This window comes from Peromyscus californicus, unplaced genomic scaffold (assembly GCF_007827085.1).
Source record: "Peromyscus californicus insignis strain IS unplaced genomic scaffold, ASM782708v3 Scaffold_11__1_contigs__length_118956290, whole genome shotgun sequence".
Lineage (NCBI taxonomy): Eukaryota > Metazoa > Chordata > Mammalia > Rodentia > Cricetidae > Peromyscus > Peromyscus californicus.
This window is the reverse complement of record NW_026294402.1, coordinates 3,513,908-3,533,300: the sequence shown is the minus strand read 5'-3', so window position 1 is coordinate 3,533,300 and position 19,393 is coordinate 3,513,908. Positions and strand designations below refer to the sequence as shown.

General features: G+C 41.8%; 1 protein-coding gene across 4 annotated transcripts in view; it reads right to left on the bottom strand.

Moving 5' to 3' along the window:
• Pdgfd (platelet derived growth factor D) overlaps positions 1-19,393 on the bottom strand; it is a 219,810-nt gene that overhangs the window by 21,268 nt on the left and 179,149 nt on the right. For all 4 annotated transcript variants that reach the window (XM_052751612.1, XM_052751607.1, XM_052751620.1 and 1 more), the window contains exons 4-6: positions 11,708-11,770; positions 9,666-9,710; positions 6,965-7,163 (exon numbers count right to left, since the gene is read on the bottom strand). In XM_052751612.1, coding sequence (XP_052607572.1) covers positions 6,965-7,163; positions 9,666-9,710; positions 11,708-11,770 — 307 coding nt within the window. The remainder of the gene's footprint in view (positions 1-6,964; positions 7,164-9,665; positions 9,711-11,707; positions 11,771-19,393) is intronic.

Genomic DNA, 19,393 nt, shown 5'->3' with positions numbered 1-19,393 from the left:
CACATTAGTGTTGCTGACAAATGAGGTCAGGCTGAAAACAGAATCACCTTCCAGCAGAAGTAGCTGAGGAGAGGAGGGTCATGGCCACCTTCATATAAATATCAGAGGGGCCATGGCCAGGTGTGTTCAGTTTGATTTCATGTGACTTACACTGTTCTCTCAAGTAAAGACACTGATTGAGTTGAGTCTTTCTGCACTGGCAATTCCTGTAACATATATGCTCATATGCAGGGTCATGTCTCGTAAATCTTGGTGGTCAAGAGAGCAAAAGGATAAGAGCTTAAGAAAAAAAGTAAAGTTTAAGAGAGGAAATAATGATCAAAACAGGCTAGAAAGTTTATGGGTAGGCAGTATCCTAGTACTTGGCAATTCTTGTGTAAACTTTTAATGAGTGTGCCAATTATACAGACACTAAAACATGACAGTGTTTGGAGACTCTCCAGATTACTGCATGACCTCAGATCCTTACAGGGGAGAGCACAGAACTCAGAGAAGGAATTAGTTCTGCACAGAGCTTTGCAAGCGATTAACATAAATACCAAGTACCTTTCTCGGACCTGTGACTAAGTGCGGGATATCCTGCCACTGTCCCATCCTTATATAGTTTTGCAAAGTGCAGATATAATCATAGCTGTTTTACCTATGTGGGGGGAACAGAGAATCAGGTATGATTTCCCCAAAGCTACTGTTTTAAGATTTGAGTTTAAATTGTACCACAAATTCACTTGGCTCCGAAGTCCTTTTTTATTTTTAATCTGCAGCAACAGCATTCTTTTTTTTCTTTTCTTTTCTTTCTTTCTTCTTTTTTTTTTTTTTTGCTATATTTCAGAATTGATGGTAAACACTTTTAATACTTTGAAAACTCTTGCCTGGTGTTTCAGGAAGTGACTTGTTAGGAAAGGGAATCTATTGTGGTATTTGGTCTCCTGTGCCTCTGAGTGTCCAGCTTACACAGAGGGGACTACAGAAACTGCCATTTCAAGTTTGGCTGGCCCAATGCTAGCTGGTATCAGTCAAGGACTTTATAAAAAACTTTCAACCAGGGATTAAAGCTGTAAACACTTTGCTTCTCAAATATTTACTACCTCAGTATATTTGGAAACTTCTTGATATGACACATTTATTTTATCTGTTCTTCAGTTTCTTGTGGTCATTTACCTTATTTTAAAAACAAGTCATATGTTTTTAGAGATTAGAACAAAATGGAATGAAGAAAAGAACAGAATTGATATTAGATCCTTAGAACAATCTCAAAGTTACAATAACTAACCATTTAGGGCCTGTAAAAGTCATGTATTTCACACTGTATTGTTTGTAATGAACTGAATACCAAGGTATTTGTTACACTGGATGTTAAAATATTGACAGGGAGGAGGACATGCCAACCTTGGTGGTATGTGCGTTCAAAGTTGTCAAATTCTTTGGAGAGGAACATACTTTACTAATAACTCATAACTGCTAATTTGGAGCAGTCCAACACGTTTGCTAATATTTTATACTCTCCTCACTCCGAGGTGTGTGTGTGTGTAGGTATGTATGGGTGTGTGTCTCTGTGTGTGTATGTATGTGTGTGTGTGTGTGTGTGTGTAGGTATGTGTGGGTGTGTGTCTCTGCGTGTGTATGTATGTGTGTGTGTGTGTGTGTGTAGGTATGTATGTGTGTATATGTATGTCGTGTGTGTGTGTGTGTGTGTGTGTGTGTGTGTGTGTGTGTATGTGGCTAGATGTTGAACTCAGGTCCTTGCACATTCTAGGCAAGCATGCTTACCACAGCTGTTGTTTATAATTTCATCACAGCACGTGTATTGTGGGCAGGCTTTTCCTTTTACCACAGAATGACATCATGTTGTCATTCTGAACAAACAAGTTTTCCTTCAAGAAACAAGGAGCTAGCTCTTATCTGCATTGTTAATCTCCACAAGTCATCTCTTGCTTAACATCCAAATTTAGTATAACCTAGGACTGATTACTTCTTAATGTAGAAATGTCTGATTTCATTCTATGAGCTTAAATACACACTGCACCTAAGTTCACAGTTACATCATTTAAATGAATCATAGTTTAGCTTCAGTTAAACTACAGTGGCCATGCAGTGAGCTAGATGGCATTAGACAGATGCTCGAAAGAACATCCACATAATTTACCTAATTTTGCTATGCTCATTTGTGTAGTTATTAGAAAAAGTAAATGAAACTTGAATTAGAAAAGACTTTTTTTCTCTAACTTTTGGGCATCTGTGATGTTGGGAGTATAAGATTGATATTATTGACCAAAAACTGGGTTTTGGAGCTATACTCACCGGCAGATTCCGCTTTCACATGCCACCCCTCTTGTCCTACCTGGAAGACTGAAGGTTGGGCTATTAACTTATATTCCCTGCAGTTCCCAGCCCCGAGTAGCCAGAGTTTGAGCTTATCCATCGGGAACTGGAGAGTGGGCCTCTATGGCACTCCTGGCTTGAAAAGAGTTAATGGTCCTGGATTTCCTCTCCCTCATTTCGAGCTCTCTTCTGGACAAGACCAGCTCATGTTCACCCACTCTTCCTCCCACCAGAGAAAGCAGAAGAAAATCATAATATTGGATTTCAAAATATTCGCTGTTTGTGTGTCGGGTGTGGTGGCCCACAGCTGTGGTCCAAAAAGTGGGGAAGAGGAGGCAGGAAGATATTGTCAGTTTTAGGCTGGCCTGGGGTACAGAGTGACACTGTACCTTCACGTGCGCGCGCGCGCACACACACACACACACACACACACACACACAGACACACACACACAGACATGCACAGACACATACACACACAGACACACACACAGACACACACACAGACACACAGACACAGACACACAGACACACACACACACACACACACACACACACACACACACACGGGTTTTGATTCACTACTGTATGTGTTCTTTGCTTCAGACGCTTGTCATACTTTATCACATTGTGTTTTTTCCCTATTCACATTCTCGTTTCGAGACTCTTCCTCCTCAGAACCATGAACAATGTCACTTCTGATCCCTGTGAAAACCAGAAGAGAGGGTACTTGATGAGTCAGCAAACGAAAAATGAAAATCACTGAGACTGATTGCACCATCTTATAACCCCAGCTATCAGGGATGCTGAGACAGGAGGATTGTAATTTTAAGTCTTTCCTGGGCTACAGAGTGACGTTAAGGCTAGCCTGGGGAATTCTGTGAGTTCCTGTCTCAAAATAAGAAGTAAAAATTGGGCTGGGTAACGTAACTCTGGAAGCGTGCTTACCTAGCATTCACAAGGTCCAGGTTCAGCACCTCCTACCTTGAGACAAAAAGAAAGTCTACTTCTTTTCCTGTACAATATCATTAACACGTTTTATGGTGACAGTCGGGGATTCTTTGGTTTTATCTTAAAGGAGGGGTCACCATCGAGTGACTGCTTTTCTGTGTTCACTTCTTATACACTCTTCTCCGTGACCATCAGGACGCAAAACCTGGGCCTGTATTTTCTAAAGGCAGAAAAAACCAACTGAAATATCCAAGCCGACTTCCCTTCCTCTGTGATCTGAGCAGGTGGTTCAGCCTCAGTGGATGGCAAACAGTCAGACCAGCACATTTATTCAGTGCCAGACAGTGGCAACTCGGCAGGGTTAAACGAGAGGTATGAGTCTGCCTTCGGGCTGTTTTATACATGAGACCAGAAATGGAACCTAAACCAGCAGGGAGAGAAATGCTGTTTACTTTGTCACAGACACCAAGTGGAACACTGCCTTGAATGCTCTGTCAAGGTTAGCTATTCCTGTAACCAAAGGCATTCTTAACAAAGCGACACACTTCTGTCTGTGGGTGGATTTCCACAGATTTTTAGAAATAGAGTGGACTGAGGAGGAGGGGAGAGCTAGGGGCAGAATATTTGTTAGGTGTGTGCAAGGCCCCAAGTTCAATCCTCAGCACTTCAAAAATTCATCAAATATCCAATCACGTATGAAATGCACATTAGACATATGGGCTGAATGTTCTCTTCACGTCACTTTCAGGACCCCTCAAACAGCCAGTGAAAAACATCGGTGCCCTTGACTCTGCTCTCAAAGATTCTGAGCCAACATATCTGGGGTGGGGCTATGCAGCTGTATTTCATAATGTACCCCATAAAATTATTGATTCAGGTAAAGTTAAGATTCATACAAGGTCCTGGATTGCTTATTCCCTAAAAAAAGCCAATGTTTTCTTTGTGTTTGGTGTTATGTGTCTCAAGTACTCCTAACTTTGGATACAGCAGGGACAGGGTAAGGAACAAGATGGGAGCCAGGCGGTGGTGGCGCATGCCTTTAATCCAGCACTTGGGAGGCAGAGGCAGGTGGATCTTTGTGAGTTCAAGGCCAGCCTGGGCTACAGAGTGAGTTCCAGGAAAGGTGCAAAGCTACTCAGGGAAACCTTGTCTCGAAAAACCAAAAAAAAAAAAAAAAAAAAAAAAAAAGGAACAAGATGGGTTCACCAAGGAAGTGATGCACACATATTTCAGAACTGGAAGTTGGTAGAGCTAGCTAAACATTCTTGAACAAGTGCCACATGGTTGGGGCTTGTCAGGGCTTTCTGAGTAGCCCTCACAAGCAGCTGATAAGTACCTTACCAATATGAACCAGAGATACAACAAGGATCAGTGATTTAAGAAAAAAAAATCACAAAACCCCATAAGCTTAGGATTTGAACTCGAGTCTCCTGTCTCCCATACAACATAATTTTCAGAAAGAAAGAAAGAAAGACAGAAAGAAAACAGAAAAAAGCAGGACTCAGCAACTTCCCTCTGAGACAGGGCTTCTTGGTGTAGCCCTTGCTGTGCTAGAACTCACTCTGTAGACCAGGCTGGGTTCATCACAGAGATCCACCTTGCTGGGATTAAAGGCGTGAGCCACCACTGCCCAGCCACTCAGCGATTTTTAAGTTTAGTATTTGTGGGAAGAGGCATCAAGATCCGCCCTGAGATGCCCGAGGGCAGGGTCTGATGTCTCTGATTCTGTGTCTGAGAATGTTTTAAAATGTTTTCTGCTGGGATTTTCAAGACCTAGGTCTATTCTACTTCCCTTTGGGTTAACCTTGTGGAGACCCACCAAATACAGTAACACCTTAAATAAAACCAATGTCATCTTTGAATTGAATCCAGTCTGAGCCTCAAGGACTCTCCCTTCTTGTCACTCAGATCCGCACACAGTGCATCGCCATACACCGGGTCCTTCCTGCACCTCTTTCGTCCTTCCTCCAGGGTGCATGCTTAGTATGTGAGATTTATGACCCAAGCCATGAGCAGAAAACCCTGACAGAAGTTTAGTAATTAGTCATTCAGGCTCAGTATTCTCACGGGTTGTGTGGGAGCAGCCTGGGCTCTGAGCCTGGAAACACCCTTGACATTATACAGTGTGGGAAACAGGCCATGTCTTGGCTGAACACCTTCAGAGCCATGTGACACAAGCCCTATGAGACTTGTTAGCAGAACTTAAGAACGAATCTTATCGAATAAGGCAAGTACAAAGCAGGAATTTGACTCGAGGTAGCCATGCTATTCTCTGATTACTGGAGTTACACACCTAAACACACATTCTCTAAGATTATGTCAGTCTTCTGTGTGATAAATATACAACATAACTGATTTTTAACGTGTTAGAATTATTATTTTTCCTCAAATACTCTGTATAAACATTCCTTTCTGTTTCTCTCTCATTATTTTTTTTCCCTCAAACTTACAATGAAATGTGCTCAGCTATGCCTTCAAACTATCCCATAAGATCTTACCCTCTTCTGGAACCCTTATCTTCTCAGCCTGTGAGTCACACAAGGTGCCTAGTACGTAGTAGATACGGATAAGCATGAACAATGTCAGCCGCAGAAAAAAAGCATGGGACTGCAGATAATCATATTAACTTAATAAATCTCAGAAAACTAATTTCACATTCTTTTTCACTTCTGGCTTCTAGATTTAATATAAGTGTATAAGATCTTATAAACAGAAAACATGACAGTAGAAGCAACTGCCAGATGAACCGAGGACCAGTAGGTGGGGGAGGTGTGAGAAGGGGAGATTGGGAGGATGTGCTCAATATGCACGCAGCGTATGTTTAAGCAAACCAACATTGAATGCGTAGAACTGGACTGGTCCACGGAGGCCTAGCTGTTCACAGCAACCCTCTGGCCCCAACACTGGCAATCCTGCACCAAGCCAACATGGACAGCTGTCAGAAGAGCACAGCAGTTGATCACAGGGACAATACTTGTATAAGCCAGAGACCAGGAAGCTCATGTCTTCACTGACGCCTAGCCATGCAGCCTCCGGCAGGCGATCCATACACAGTGCCTGACCTTGGCTTCTTCCACTGTAAAATCAGAATTTACCTGCCAAGAAATAGGAAGCTAGCCTGGATATTTTATTTTATATTTCTGTTGTGTGTTATGTATACGTATGTGTGCTTTTGTGCATTTGCGTCTGTGTATGCTGGCATATATGAATGTGCATGTGGAGGCCAGAGTTTGATGCCAGGGGCCTTTCTCAATGGCTTTCTAACTCTTGTTTTTGAGGTGGGTTTCTCACTGTTCTGGCGCTGTACCTGCTGACCAGTGAGCATCGTTCTCTGCTTCCCCAGTACAGGAACTGCAGGTGTGCGCTATCACATCTGACTTTTTGTCTGGGTTCAGATGATCCAAACTCGGGTCCTGATAACCTGTGAAGCAAGCTCTTTACCTACTGAACCATTTCTCTAGGCCACAGATACTTTTTATAAGGTCTCCAAACTATGGTCGATCTTTTTTAGTCATATACAAACAACATTTTGGACAAAACACAACTTAATTTGAAAGTGCTGTGACATACAGGTGTGATAATGGACTGATAATACTCACCAGACTTGAATGAATTAAATAGATTATGCTACAGATTCTTATTATTACTTTGAACACTCTTACTTACTTGATGAAGAACATCCAAGACTTTCTTACCTTTGGACTTCCGGTCATGGTATGATCTGCCCCTGTAATGAGGGGTGTCCAGATACAAGTTTTCCAGATCATCTTGCCAAGACTCTGGATTGAAGTGCTTAAGCAGATCTTCTACGGTATCGAATTCTGCAATTGTTTTGTCCAAAGCATCAGCAGTGAGCGTAGGGTCCGTTACTGGTGAAGAGTGATGGGACACCCCCTAAGAGTGACATACAGCTCCGTGTACTTAGAAAGGGTTCATTGCTAAAATACAACTATCATATAAACATACTGAAGGAACACAGATAGGAACACAATATATCATTAAAATATTATACCATGGCAATCTGGCACTGAACTGTTATATTAACTCTAATACACAACATAGCATGTGCATTTATGGATGTCAAAGCCAAGAAGATCATACAATGTTCAGTTCATTTGAGCTGAGATAATTTCAAAAGATATAGGCTAAGTGGAATATAAAAATTGACATCTGATTTCTTTGTTCCTAGTCCCAGATCATCCATATACTAACTAACAATAGAATTAAACTCTAATCTCCTTTCAAGCAATTTCTGATGACATGATCTGTTCTCTCATGCTGAGCTGTGCCCCATCCCCTTTCCACATTACTTCCCATGGCAGATGCTGTCTGAGCTGAATTTGACTGCACTCTGGAGACATTCTGATTTTATATCTGGCACTTTAACCAACTTATTTACTGTCAACAAGATAATTAGCCCTAAAACTGACTCTCTTAACTTATGAGAGCAAGCTTCACGTGGGAAGCTTATGAAAAGAAAAAAAGTGAAAGAACTGCTCTGGCTTAGCAGCGATCTCAGTTTTCATTAAGAAAGTCTCAGAATATTATTTAAATGATGAACACGGTGCCTTTGAAAGTCTAGAAAGGGATTATGTATTTTGCCAGAAATAAAACATTCTCATGTAGTTTCTAAGCACTTACTCCACTAACCCTTGTACAACTTGAGGTAAATGAGCCATGAGTCAAACATTTCTGTGAAAATTCATGACCCATTAACAGGGAAATAGGAAGAACTCAGCCTCAAATGATCATCTAAACATCTTTAAAGAAACTATCAAACAACTAAGGTCTCCCCATGGGTAAATACCTCCTATCACTAAAGGGAAGTGGAAATTAATGAAAATTTGCCTTCTTAAAACTGAACTGTAGAAGACACATAGTGCAGGCGTCAGAGCTTCCGGCCACCCGCCAATGCTCTTACTGTCCTTCTATTCCCCCCTCTTCAACACTCATGGTTCATAGGTCTGTGAATGACTCACGATCCCTCACTTTCAGAGGACTGTACCTCAGTTGGTGAAACTATGGAGTCTGATGAAATCATCTACCATTGGTGTGACTCAGGAGCAGTTTTCATTTATGCTTTGTAGGAGGATTGGGGGGAATGTGGGAGCTGGGAAGTGTGGGGACAGGAGATAGGTTGGTGACTATGTCCCTTTTTAGACAGCCCTGTCAAAATAAGCAGATATTCTCCTCCTTTCCCACCGTGTGCTCTCATTACCTGTCTGAGGCCACACAGGTACACAAGCAATTGTTTATGTGGTCACTTGGCATTTGTCATGCACGACTGAAGAGGGATTTGTTAATAGTTTGAGGCAAGGTAAAGACACATTCTATACTCACCTTGCTGATGATAAATAAAACTTCAACCAGGTGCAGACATATTGATTTCTTCATCCTTTTTTGTTAAATGTCTTACATTTATTTATTTTATGTATATGAGATGAGTGTTTGTATCGCATACATGTATTAATATGTATCACATACATACATGCCTGGTGACCACAGAGGTCAGAAAAGCTCCAAATGGAGCTATGGTTGTTTGTAAACTACCACAGCGAGTACAGGGAACTGAACCTGGGTCCTCTGCAAGAGCAACTTAACTGTGGAACCATCTCCCTAGCCCCTGTTCCTTCAGTTATTGACAGGTTAGTTCTTTAAATTAGGTTTGTGTGTGTGTGTGTGTGTGTGTGTGTGTGTGTGTGTGTGTGTGTGTGTGTGTGACATAAGCTGAACTCTGATAGAAACACATGATTTTGTCTTCTACAACTCTCTTGATACTCACATGCTTGGGGTATATGACACTTATAAGTCAGACTGTAATTACAAGTCTCCACTCACACTGTATGGATAACTAATTATTCGCTCCATCCCCAGTGGTTCATATTCACCATAAAATTAGCCTTATATCACAATGTGTTTCTAATAACCTACAAGTTAAAATGAGTTGACCAAAGTTATGAGAATGGCAGCATTTAAAAGCTTTGAAATAAAAGTAAGACCGTCCATCAAGCCATTTACACATAAGTAAAAGCTTCCTGCTACAGCTCTGGGAAAAGTGGCTGCAAGAAGCATTCTCAGATGGCTCTCAACGGTGCCTGGAGTGCTGCTGTGTACACAGACAGTTCTCCGAGAACACACTCTTAAGGGACTCTTAGTCCTGGAATGGAGTCGGCGTGAGCTGAGAGGCTAGACTCTCCTCTAACACTGAGCTGGGGAGAAAATTCAAACCGCACATAAAATCAAGACTTGTCCCTCTGTATAAGATCCGTGGGTGTTTTCCAGGTTTCATTTAGGGAACTGACAGACACAGGATGATAATTAAGAATGCATTAATAAACCTACAAGAATATTTGCTTCTGACGTGAATATTTAAAAACTTTTGAGAGAGCCACTTACATGTATCTCCTTCAGCTGCACCATGCACTTGGTTGCATTGAGCTTCTGTTACATATTTATAAAGATAAATTAGAATGTTAATTTAAAATGTTAATTGAATGAAAATCACCACAAAAGCATGCATACTGTATAGAAAACAACCTCTGAACTAATTTTAACAAAACAAAATATGGTTGACATAAAACTTGATAGTTGGTCTGGTGATGCCTCACACTGCTCTAAACAGATCTAAAAAGCACGAACAGTTTTCACAGAGGAAGGGTGGCAGCGAAGCGGGAGGGTGGAAGAGAGCAGCGGGGCGAATGAGAGCAAAATGCACAGCGTCTATATAATATGTATCCCCGAAACTCTTTCTCGCTGTATACTAACGAAAACTAATTGAAACAACAAACAGAATATTTGGTTCTTTTGCTCTTCCAATAGGGTTAAAGCCTCAGATCTTAAACCAGAAGTTTCCAGTAAATATTGACCAGGGCTGAACTTTGCCAAATATTCCAAAGGGATAAGCCAGTCTTCCCCCTGTTTAAAAGCCTGGATTCTGCTTAATTAGGTAAAGGCCATGTAAACTGTTTGGCTCTGCACTTAGAGCAGGAATAATCAGACCACCCCGAACCACCATGACGGAAAAGAAGCCGGAGAGTCCCTCAGCCCTCAGCCCTGTCTTCAAAGGCCACTGCTGTGTACTCAGGGTCATCAGCCATAGGCGGATAAGTGCCCTAAGGAATGTCTCTGTGGTGCCTGCCTCGTTTTGATGTCCTCCACCTGACAGAGTCACCTCCACTGAGCTAAGCACAGTGAGACTCAGAACGTCACCACCAGACCCTCAGTACTCTGTGCCTGCCTAGTCCCTAATGCACTATTTGTTTTAACTTTTTGATAATTTCATACATGTATGGGATGTGGTATCACTGAGCTTCTATTATATATTTATGAGGATAAATTACAATGTTAATTGAACTAAAGTTACCTGAATTTTAATTCCTTCCTCATCCTTTCTCTTCTAACTCCTTCCCTGTTTCCTCAGCACTTTTCCTCCCAATTAACAAAACCGGAACGCCCATTGAGTCCCCTTGGTGCCGCTGTGTATTCTCAGGTGTAGGACAAGCCACTCTGTGGGCAGCCACTCAGGGGCCATGGTCCTCAAGAGAACCGACTTCCCACTCTCCTGAAGCCACCGATCGCTCCTCAGCTAGGGAGAGACTCCACGAGCCTCTCCACCCACAAGGGATTTTGTGTGGTTTGACCGTGTGCAGGTCTTGTGCACGCAATCACAGCTGCTGCTGGCTCATGTTTGCAACCGCCTTGCCATGTCTGGAAAACACTCACTACCTCTGGCTTTTACAGTGCTTGTACTTCCTCTTCTTCAATGATCCCTGAGCCCTGGAGGCAGAGAGTGTGTGTACAAATTGATCAACCTCATTGGGAGATTCCAAAAGACACAGAATGCAGACTTATTGAAACTTCGCTATAGAGGGAATTAAACACACTGCTTCAGTAAGAAAAAATAGCATTGGCTTAAAAACAGCAACACTGACTCAGCCACATAACCCATGTTAGACCTACAGACACTCGCTCCCCATGCTTAGGCCTGGCTGAGAAGAGCCTGGCTTTATTATCTTGTATTTTGTTACTGCAAAAGTTCTACATGCAGGATTGATGAAGGCAAGATCTGTTCTTCCCATACAAAGCAGATAAAGAGACAGGATCCTGAGAAATGACTAAATTTGGAGGAAACAAAATGAGACAAGAACTGTTTTACAGCGCAGGGTAAGATGTGCTATGTCCCACCCGAAGCACTGTGCACGGCTAATTTTCACTTAAGTCTTACTGTAAACACCGAGATTTTCCCAGCCTGAAAAGACCCTTGAAAATGCAAACACTAAAGAGCAGTCAACAGGGATGTTCCTGAAAGACACAGAGGAGCCCACACTGCCTGAGGTCTGGCTCGCAGTCAAGCCCGAGTTCTTAGTGCAGTTGAGTCCCTCGGAGGCTGACCTGATATCTTCCAGCAGTTCACTGGCAGCAGATAATAAATTACTCACAGAGACAGAGCTTGTGACTGATTCCCAGTTGGTCTCTGAGGCTGCTTTAGGTTGGAAATCTTCCTGGAAGGTAAAGACACATCCATGAGTAGTAAGTCCCAATCTGTTCAATTCACAACACCCATGGTTGCAGCATCTCAGCCTTCTGAACCTCATTCCGACTAAGTGAAAACATGAACAGGAATCCACTATTAACAAGCAGATCACCGTTTCTATGAAGCATCTGTCCACAAGAACCCCTCACATTCCAAACGTGGACACCTGTGCTCACATTGTCATATAAATATGGGAGAAATAGAAAATGTACAGACAGAAGTTCAAATTCAACTTGGCCGTCTATTGGTGTGTGACCTCAAATGACCTTCTCAGCCTCTAATTCTTCTCTTCTCCATCTGTAATGGGCTATGGTGTTTAAATTGCAAAGCTGTTTCAGGAATTGAATGTAGTAATTATGTAGTTATAACTGTCATTTAATAAGAGCTTAATCCAGAGAAAGAATAATTCTTGTCATTCTTGATGTCCATTTGGTTTAAGCTAGGTTCTAAATCACGTTCAATTCCACCTGCTAAGTCAGTCCTCAACAGCAATGATCTTTTCAAAGATTAACCTCTAAAGGCTGTCCCAGACTCCATTAACAAATGTCAGAACGAATGGCAGGGGGAAGACCGTGACTGGGGGTCTGACAGCAGGCAGACAACAGAGTTATCTCCAACAACAGCAAGAGGATCTGTGGTAGCTACTGCCCTCACAGGAAGAATTCTCCCAAAGGCAAACTTATCTTCCATCTTCATGCTACTTTCACATTAATTACTCCAGCACTAGTAAATCACACACACACACACACACACACACACACACACACACACACACACAGAAGGAGATCTGAGTCTACTATTTCTACATGTCACCAGAAGCTTCTTGCTTTAGCTAAAATTAGTCATCCTGGTAATTTCTTCCAGACTGAGTTGAGTTTGAGGCATTTTCTGATGATATTAAGGCATATTCAGTGACTCAAACCTGAAAGCTTATTTGCTTAAGTATGCTTACTGAATCAGAGCTGAGAATCAGTTCTAAATTTCATTTGTACCATGGAGGTCAGAAAGTGCATCTTTTGAGTGGTCATGATGACATTAATTTCTGTATGAATGTTGACATTGAAGGAATGTCAGCTGTTCACCTAGAGAGAACTGGATCGAATATGAGGTAGGGGAAGGCAACTGGCCATTGACCATTATTTTAATCCAACCTCAGTGCATAAAACGAAAGAAACAGCAAATGTGTGAGATGTGGACACAGGGAACAGAAAGGACCTATGGTAGAAAGATGCATCCAAATAAGGGAAGACTGTGGCTTACAGGAGCCTCTTGGAAGCAGACGAACAGACGGCCCCAGGAGAGAGGCAGGGTTCTGTGGGAGATCACACTGCCGGGTGTGTGAGTGTGCTTTCATTCATACCCACATACTCCAAACTGTCCTTAACAGAGAAACAAGAATTCTTTAGTTCAAAGTTTTGGAAGTCCCCAAAGTCTGAAACTGGGCAGCCGTGTTTATTAGGCCTCAGGCAAGGGCCTAAGGGCAGATGACAAGACTGTGACAGCCTGTGTGAGAGGGAGAGAGCACTCTTGAAACAGGAAGTTCAGAGGCTGGAGAACTACATTAATTAATCCCAGGTGACCTAAGGAAATCACATGAGACTCCAACTTTTAAAGTTTTAACTACACATTGTCACCAGGAAAACAAGCTGCCCAGCACATGAACTCCTGGGGCTCACACTCCACCTATACCCAAACCACAGCACCAGGCAAGGTAATGCCACGAGCAATTTGTAGATCCTACAGTTTTCCTTCCACTTGTTCATGGAACATTTGTTAATTACCCACTACATCAGAGTGTAGTCTCTTGAGGTTGATAAGTGAGTAAGACACCACTTCTTCTCCCAAGGACCTTGAAATTATTAAAGTCATCTGAGTTCTCTGATATCACTCTGCTCAGATAACATGGAAGGTGGCAGACAACTGCACCTGAAGAGGAGGTGGGGTGAGAAGATTTTCCTGCCAAAAGACCTGGAATCTTGCATGGTAAGCAGGTTAGTTCCTAGAGAAGGCTAAGGAATTGAGCATGGTGTCTGAGGTACGTATACAACATGCAGGATAGAGCAGTCAGAGGGAGCTTCCTGTGGACAGTGGCTCTCACCACAGACTTAAACTTGAGACAGATTTGGGAGCTCTCCACACATCGAAGACAACAAAATCAAGTGATGGATTGGGAGAACAACAGAAAATCCAGAATGGCTCTTTTCAAATTTCAGAACTAGAAACAGTTTTAGGATTTTCTAGCACAATTTCCTCATTGTTAACAATTTATAAACAATAAATGTGTTACTTACATATAATCTCAGGGAGACATGTAGACCCCTTTGGGTGAAGCTAGAGCCATCAGTGGGAGCTGTGGAGTGCTCCTTCCTGTCACCATAGCTGGCTTAGAGAATGTGTGGGGCAGAAAAGACGGAGCTATGCCTACACTGCAGGCAATACAGGAGCAGAAAGAAAAGCAGTGTGTAGGTCTGGGAGGTCTTCCTGCCAGAGGATGGCAATGCCTAATGGATTCCATGATTCCAATTTATTTTCTCGTATAGATGCACAGGTATTTTGTTGGGTAGAGAGATGGCTCAGTGGGTAAATCACCTGTCATACACACGTGGGGGTCTGGGTTTGAATCCCTAGAACTCATGGAATACCAGGTATGATGATGTGCATCCACAATGACAGTGCTCCTGTGGAGAGATGGGAGGAGGAGGCAGCAGAGTCCCATCGAAGCTCAAGGACCAGTAGCCTGGCATCAATCCCTGAGTAAGAGACTGTCTCCAACAGGCTGGAATGTGAAGACTGACTACCGAGGTTGTCCTCGGATCCCACATATTCACAGCAGCACTTGGTCAACTAAACTCACACACACACACTCACACACACACACACACACACACACACACACACACACACACACACACACACAGAGAGAGAGAGAGAGAGAGAGAGAGAGAATATGTATGAGGCCTTTTCAAAGTATAAAAGGGCTTTCATGTGTAAGTACCTAGACAAATGTTACACAGTGAATTTTAAGTTTATTCTCTGTGTGAATTACAGAATTCCAGTCAGAAACTGTAATAGGAACAAATGATAAAATAATTCATTACATTCCAGATAAAATACAACTTCATCTTCTGTTAGTCATACAAATATGAGACATTTAAGAAAAGCCAGGTTCTATGTTAAGCTTGCCATAATTTATAAGTGACATATTTAACATGAATTTATGAAAGGGAACAGCATTCTTTAAGAGAATAAGACACTGAGCCTCCCAAGTTTTAGATCTGAAAGAAGAATCTTGGCCTTGAGGAGTGGGGATGGATACAATTTCTAAATACATCCTGTGTGATCACTGTTCATCTCCTCCACTAAAGCACCACATCAAGTCCAAGATCCTAGCAAGCCTCTGGATGCCTGACAGGACTGCTTGAATATTCCTGTTCTGGTGGCAGCCAGCAGGGTGCTGGAATTGCAAACCACTGCAGGCCTCTGCTCAAGCTGTTCAGTGACTGCTTTCCATGTGGGAAGTCCCTGGGTCTCCTGTCTGTGAGACCTCATTGCTGTGTCCTTCTGTCTGACTTAGGGTTCTGCTTTTCTCACCGACTCCATTATGTCAACAATGGCCTGGCCTTCTTAGGGTCCTCAGATAGCATCCAGCTTCCTTTCCCTTGATCAGATGCTGTTTTCTCTGTCTGAAAACAACTCCTTCAAATGTTTCTGTAGCTGGCTCCTCAGCAGTTAGTTAGCTGCTGAAATACCAGATCTTTAGATAGAGTCCGTGGGCTCCTTAAACACATCCTCACTCCAGGTCACTTGTGGTTTGCCCTCTTAACCCATTCATTGATGTTGTTAGAGATGTCTGGAATGATTAATCTCCCATTTCTTTGCTGATGACTTCATTAGCTAGAATGGCAGAGACCATAGTCTTTATTTTCTACTCAACCTCAAGTGCTTAGGTGTGCTTTCAGGATAAATTTCTCCTAACTCCTAGTATCCTTAGGAGTGAGCAGCAGAAAGAGGCAGCATTCACCTTGACTGGTAGGTCCCTGTATTCTATGATTTAAATATCACCATGACTAGTTGATGGCTCCTTTTCACGAGTGCTCTTAGCAGAACAGTGCCCGCACTGTCCCTTGAAGTGAGGCTGAAATAGAACAGTGAGTGATCATTGGAGATGTGTCAAGACATCAGTGTCTAAGAACACATTTCTGGTCTTTGTTAAAACACACTCATACAAACACTCTAACAGCTGTGTCCCATCCCAGGCAGAGATAATGATTTCCTAACTCCAGAGATCTGGTGTATATTCCGATCTCAGTTTCTTCTGCTCTGAGCTGCAGTATCCACCAAAGAATGGAGGAAGCCCATGGCTTGGCTATTTTGTTCCCCCAGTCTGTACAGGGGATTGCCACACTTTAGTATGATGAGGAGCTTACTGTACCTTAGAGACATCATAGACATCCACCTTATAGGAGGAAATGACTTGTGTAGAGATAAAAAATTTGAGCTCCGAGAGCTGAATGAGTCACCCAGCATACCTCCACATCAAGTACAGAGTTAGCTCTCAAATAGCTACTTTGTCTCGATTGTGACCTGTTCTTTACAGCTCAAATAATATTATAAATCATTCTACAACCACAGGCATTGCAACCTACATTGCTTTCATATAAGAATATATCATTTAGTATGGTATTTTTCTTAGCTCACATCCTCGTGTATAAAAGTTCACAGTTACATTTTGGCAGTAAAGCTTATTGTTTGGTAGGTGCCCTCATTTCCTGCCTCTCACTCTTCAGGTTAGGTTACAAAGCAGACATGAGTCTCTGATACTCAGTTTTAAACAGCACAGGAAACAGAGTTTGATTTACATGGGGAAAGAATTGTTGTGGTGATACATAGAACTGAAATCTCAAAGCATTACATGAAAACACAGATAAGCATTTTATATCTGTGCAGTAAGGAAGCAATATTTCTTTTGAAATTTTATAGTTATATTTACTATTTTCTTTGTGTGGATGCATGTATTTGTACGTGTGCATGTGTGTGTGCCTGTGCATGTGTGTATGGGTGCATGTGTGTGTGCGTGTGCATGTGTGTATGGGTGCATGTACCCTGGTACCTGTGTGAAGGTCAGAGCACATTTTTTGGGAGTCAGTGCTCTCTTTTCACCGCATTGACCCGGGCATGGCACTCAAGTTATCAGACTCAGTAAGAGGCACATCCTCACGAGTCCTAGAAGCAATATTTCTAACCATAAAAGCCAAACTTGAAAAACATAAAAACATACACAATGTGTTGGTAGAAAATCTGTAAATCCAGAAGATATCAAAACAAAATTAAAAGCATAAGGGTAAACTGATAAATGCACATGTGAGAGAAGTAACAGACAATTCATATCTTTAAAATAAAGTGAAGTCATAGATGGTCAATTTTGATACCATGTAGTTTCACTAGAAAAATATGCAAGAATGACTGAAGAGGAGGTAAATACATATTTACAAAGATTCTGATACTAGTTTACCCTGAATGGTAGATGGCTTATTTTCTTCTTTTTGTTCATATATTACAAAAATTTCTTAACAAGCATCTAGTTTTAATAACAAAATAATTTTTTCCAGATAGAGTTTCTTTGTGTAGCCCTGGCTGTCCTAGAACTAGCCATGTAGATCAGGCTGGTCTTGTCAATATAGCAATGAAAAAGAAAAATATTGATTAGAATATGCTGATCATTTATCCTTACAGTCTTACCTGCTATTAAATTATGTCCTTAAAGGTGTCATTCATAGATTCCTGTTGGAAGATAATAGTTTTCTAATGAAAAACAGTGCTCACCAATTACTAAATAGGGTGTTGTTATAGAATATTATTTAAACTAGGCAAAGATGTGTTATATTTGTTTACCCCGTGGAATATTACTTTAACTGTGTGAAATGGTTACATTTATTTATGCTGCATTTGTTCAATGATGTATGGATATGTGATTAATTATGTAAAGAAGTGTTGCAATTGTTTCACCTTGCCTGCCTAAGGCAAATGATTGATGCAATAAAGAGCTGAATGGCCAATAGCTAGGCAGAAAAAGGATCTGCGGTGCTAGCAGGGAGAGAGAATGAACAGGAGGAGAGATCTAGGCTAGGAAGAATGAGAGAAGGAAAAGAGAAGAGAGAATGAGGGAGAAGCCCAGGACCAGCCAGCCAATAGCCAGCCAGGAGATACAAAAAGTAGTGAAAGTAAGATTACAGAAAGAAAGAAAAGAAATAGCCCCAAGGCAAAAGGTGGGCAAAGAGAAACAGGTTCATTTAAGTTAAAAGAGCTAGATTAAGTTTAAAAAAAGGCCAGAAATGAGCCTAAGCTAGACTGAGCATTCAAAACTATAAGTCTCAGTGTCAGGATTTGGGAACTGGTTGGTGGCCCAAAAGAAAAAGCCTGGTACAGAATATGATGCAAAGAAGAGAGGTAAAGGGTGATAGAACGACCTCTACATAAGGCAAGACAAACAATGTCTTGAGAAGGAGCTGTACCCCATCATCAACCTGGGGCCTCTACAGGTACATGCACACATGCTCATGAGCACCCCTCCCCTGTATACAGAGGAAAAAAGTAAGGAGGAGTCAGGAAACACACAACTAACTAGTCATGAAATTAGCGTTAGATAGCTATTTACTAGTTAAGCTCTGAAAACAACTTAACTCCAGACTTAAAGCAAATCTAGAGAGAGATAACAAATGTTTCAATAGACACCGTTGCTACTAAAGACAAAAGGCACAATGGGCAGTTTCCACTGTTGAAAGGGATTCCTTGAGATAATTTAACCTTTGGTATTGGTTCCTTTGGGTTCATCTGAGAGAGAAGGCAGAAGATTACAAGTCAGCAAATACTCCACTCAGCAGAGTGAGCTTGCCAAACACCTAATGACAGAGTGCCTTCAGTGAATGTCCAAAACAAATTTCTCTCCTACCCCTTTAGAGCAGAGCTGGGGACTCCTGTTTTGAAGACAGCTGTTGCCATGCCTATATTTCAAATCTGGTGTGTTCAGCTGGTTCCATCTCATTCGGGACAGTTGTTCAGTTTCATCCTCAGCTGAGTGTGAGCACATGAGCCATTGACTGCTCATTGCTAGAGGAATATATTCACAACCCCCACAAAACATATGCAGATATGCAGTTACTTATAGTTTCACAAAGATTGCAGCCAAAACAATCTTTAACTTAGCAAGGAAAGCATACACTAGGAAAGTTTCAGAAGACATTTCTTGGAGTCCTTTTCATGACCTCCAATACTTTTCTTTTGTTTGCTCTTTTATGCACACTCCTCAGAGGAAGAAAATAAATATCTTTGCTAATCATATTTTTGCTTCTTGATTGGGCTAATGCTTTGAATTATTTCCTTTGCAATTATTAGAAAGACACACTAAAGGATTGTTGGAATCCATGAGACAACAACTAACAATACACTATCAACATTATTCCTCCAGTGAATTCCCTGCCCACTCACGGCACACTGTGCTCTGCTCAGGACCTACTGAGGAAAAGTGAAACCTGGAAGGCAGCGGAATAAGGTCACTCCATGGGGGAGATTCTATAACAAAGCCTTTTGATCC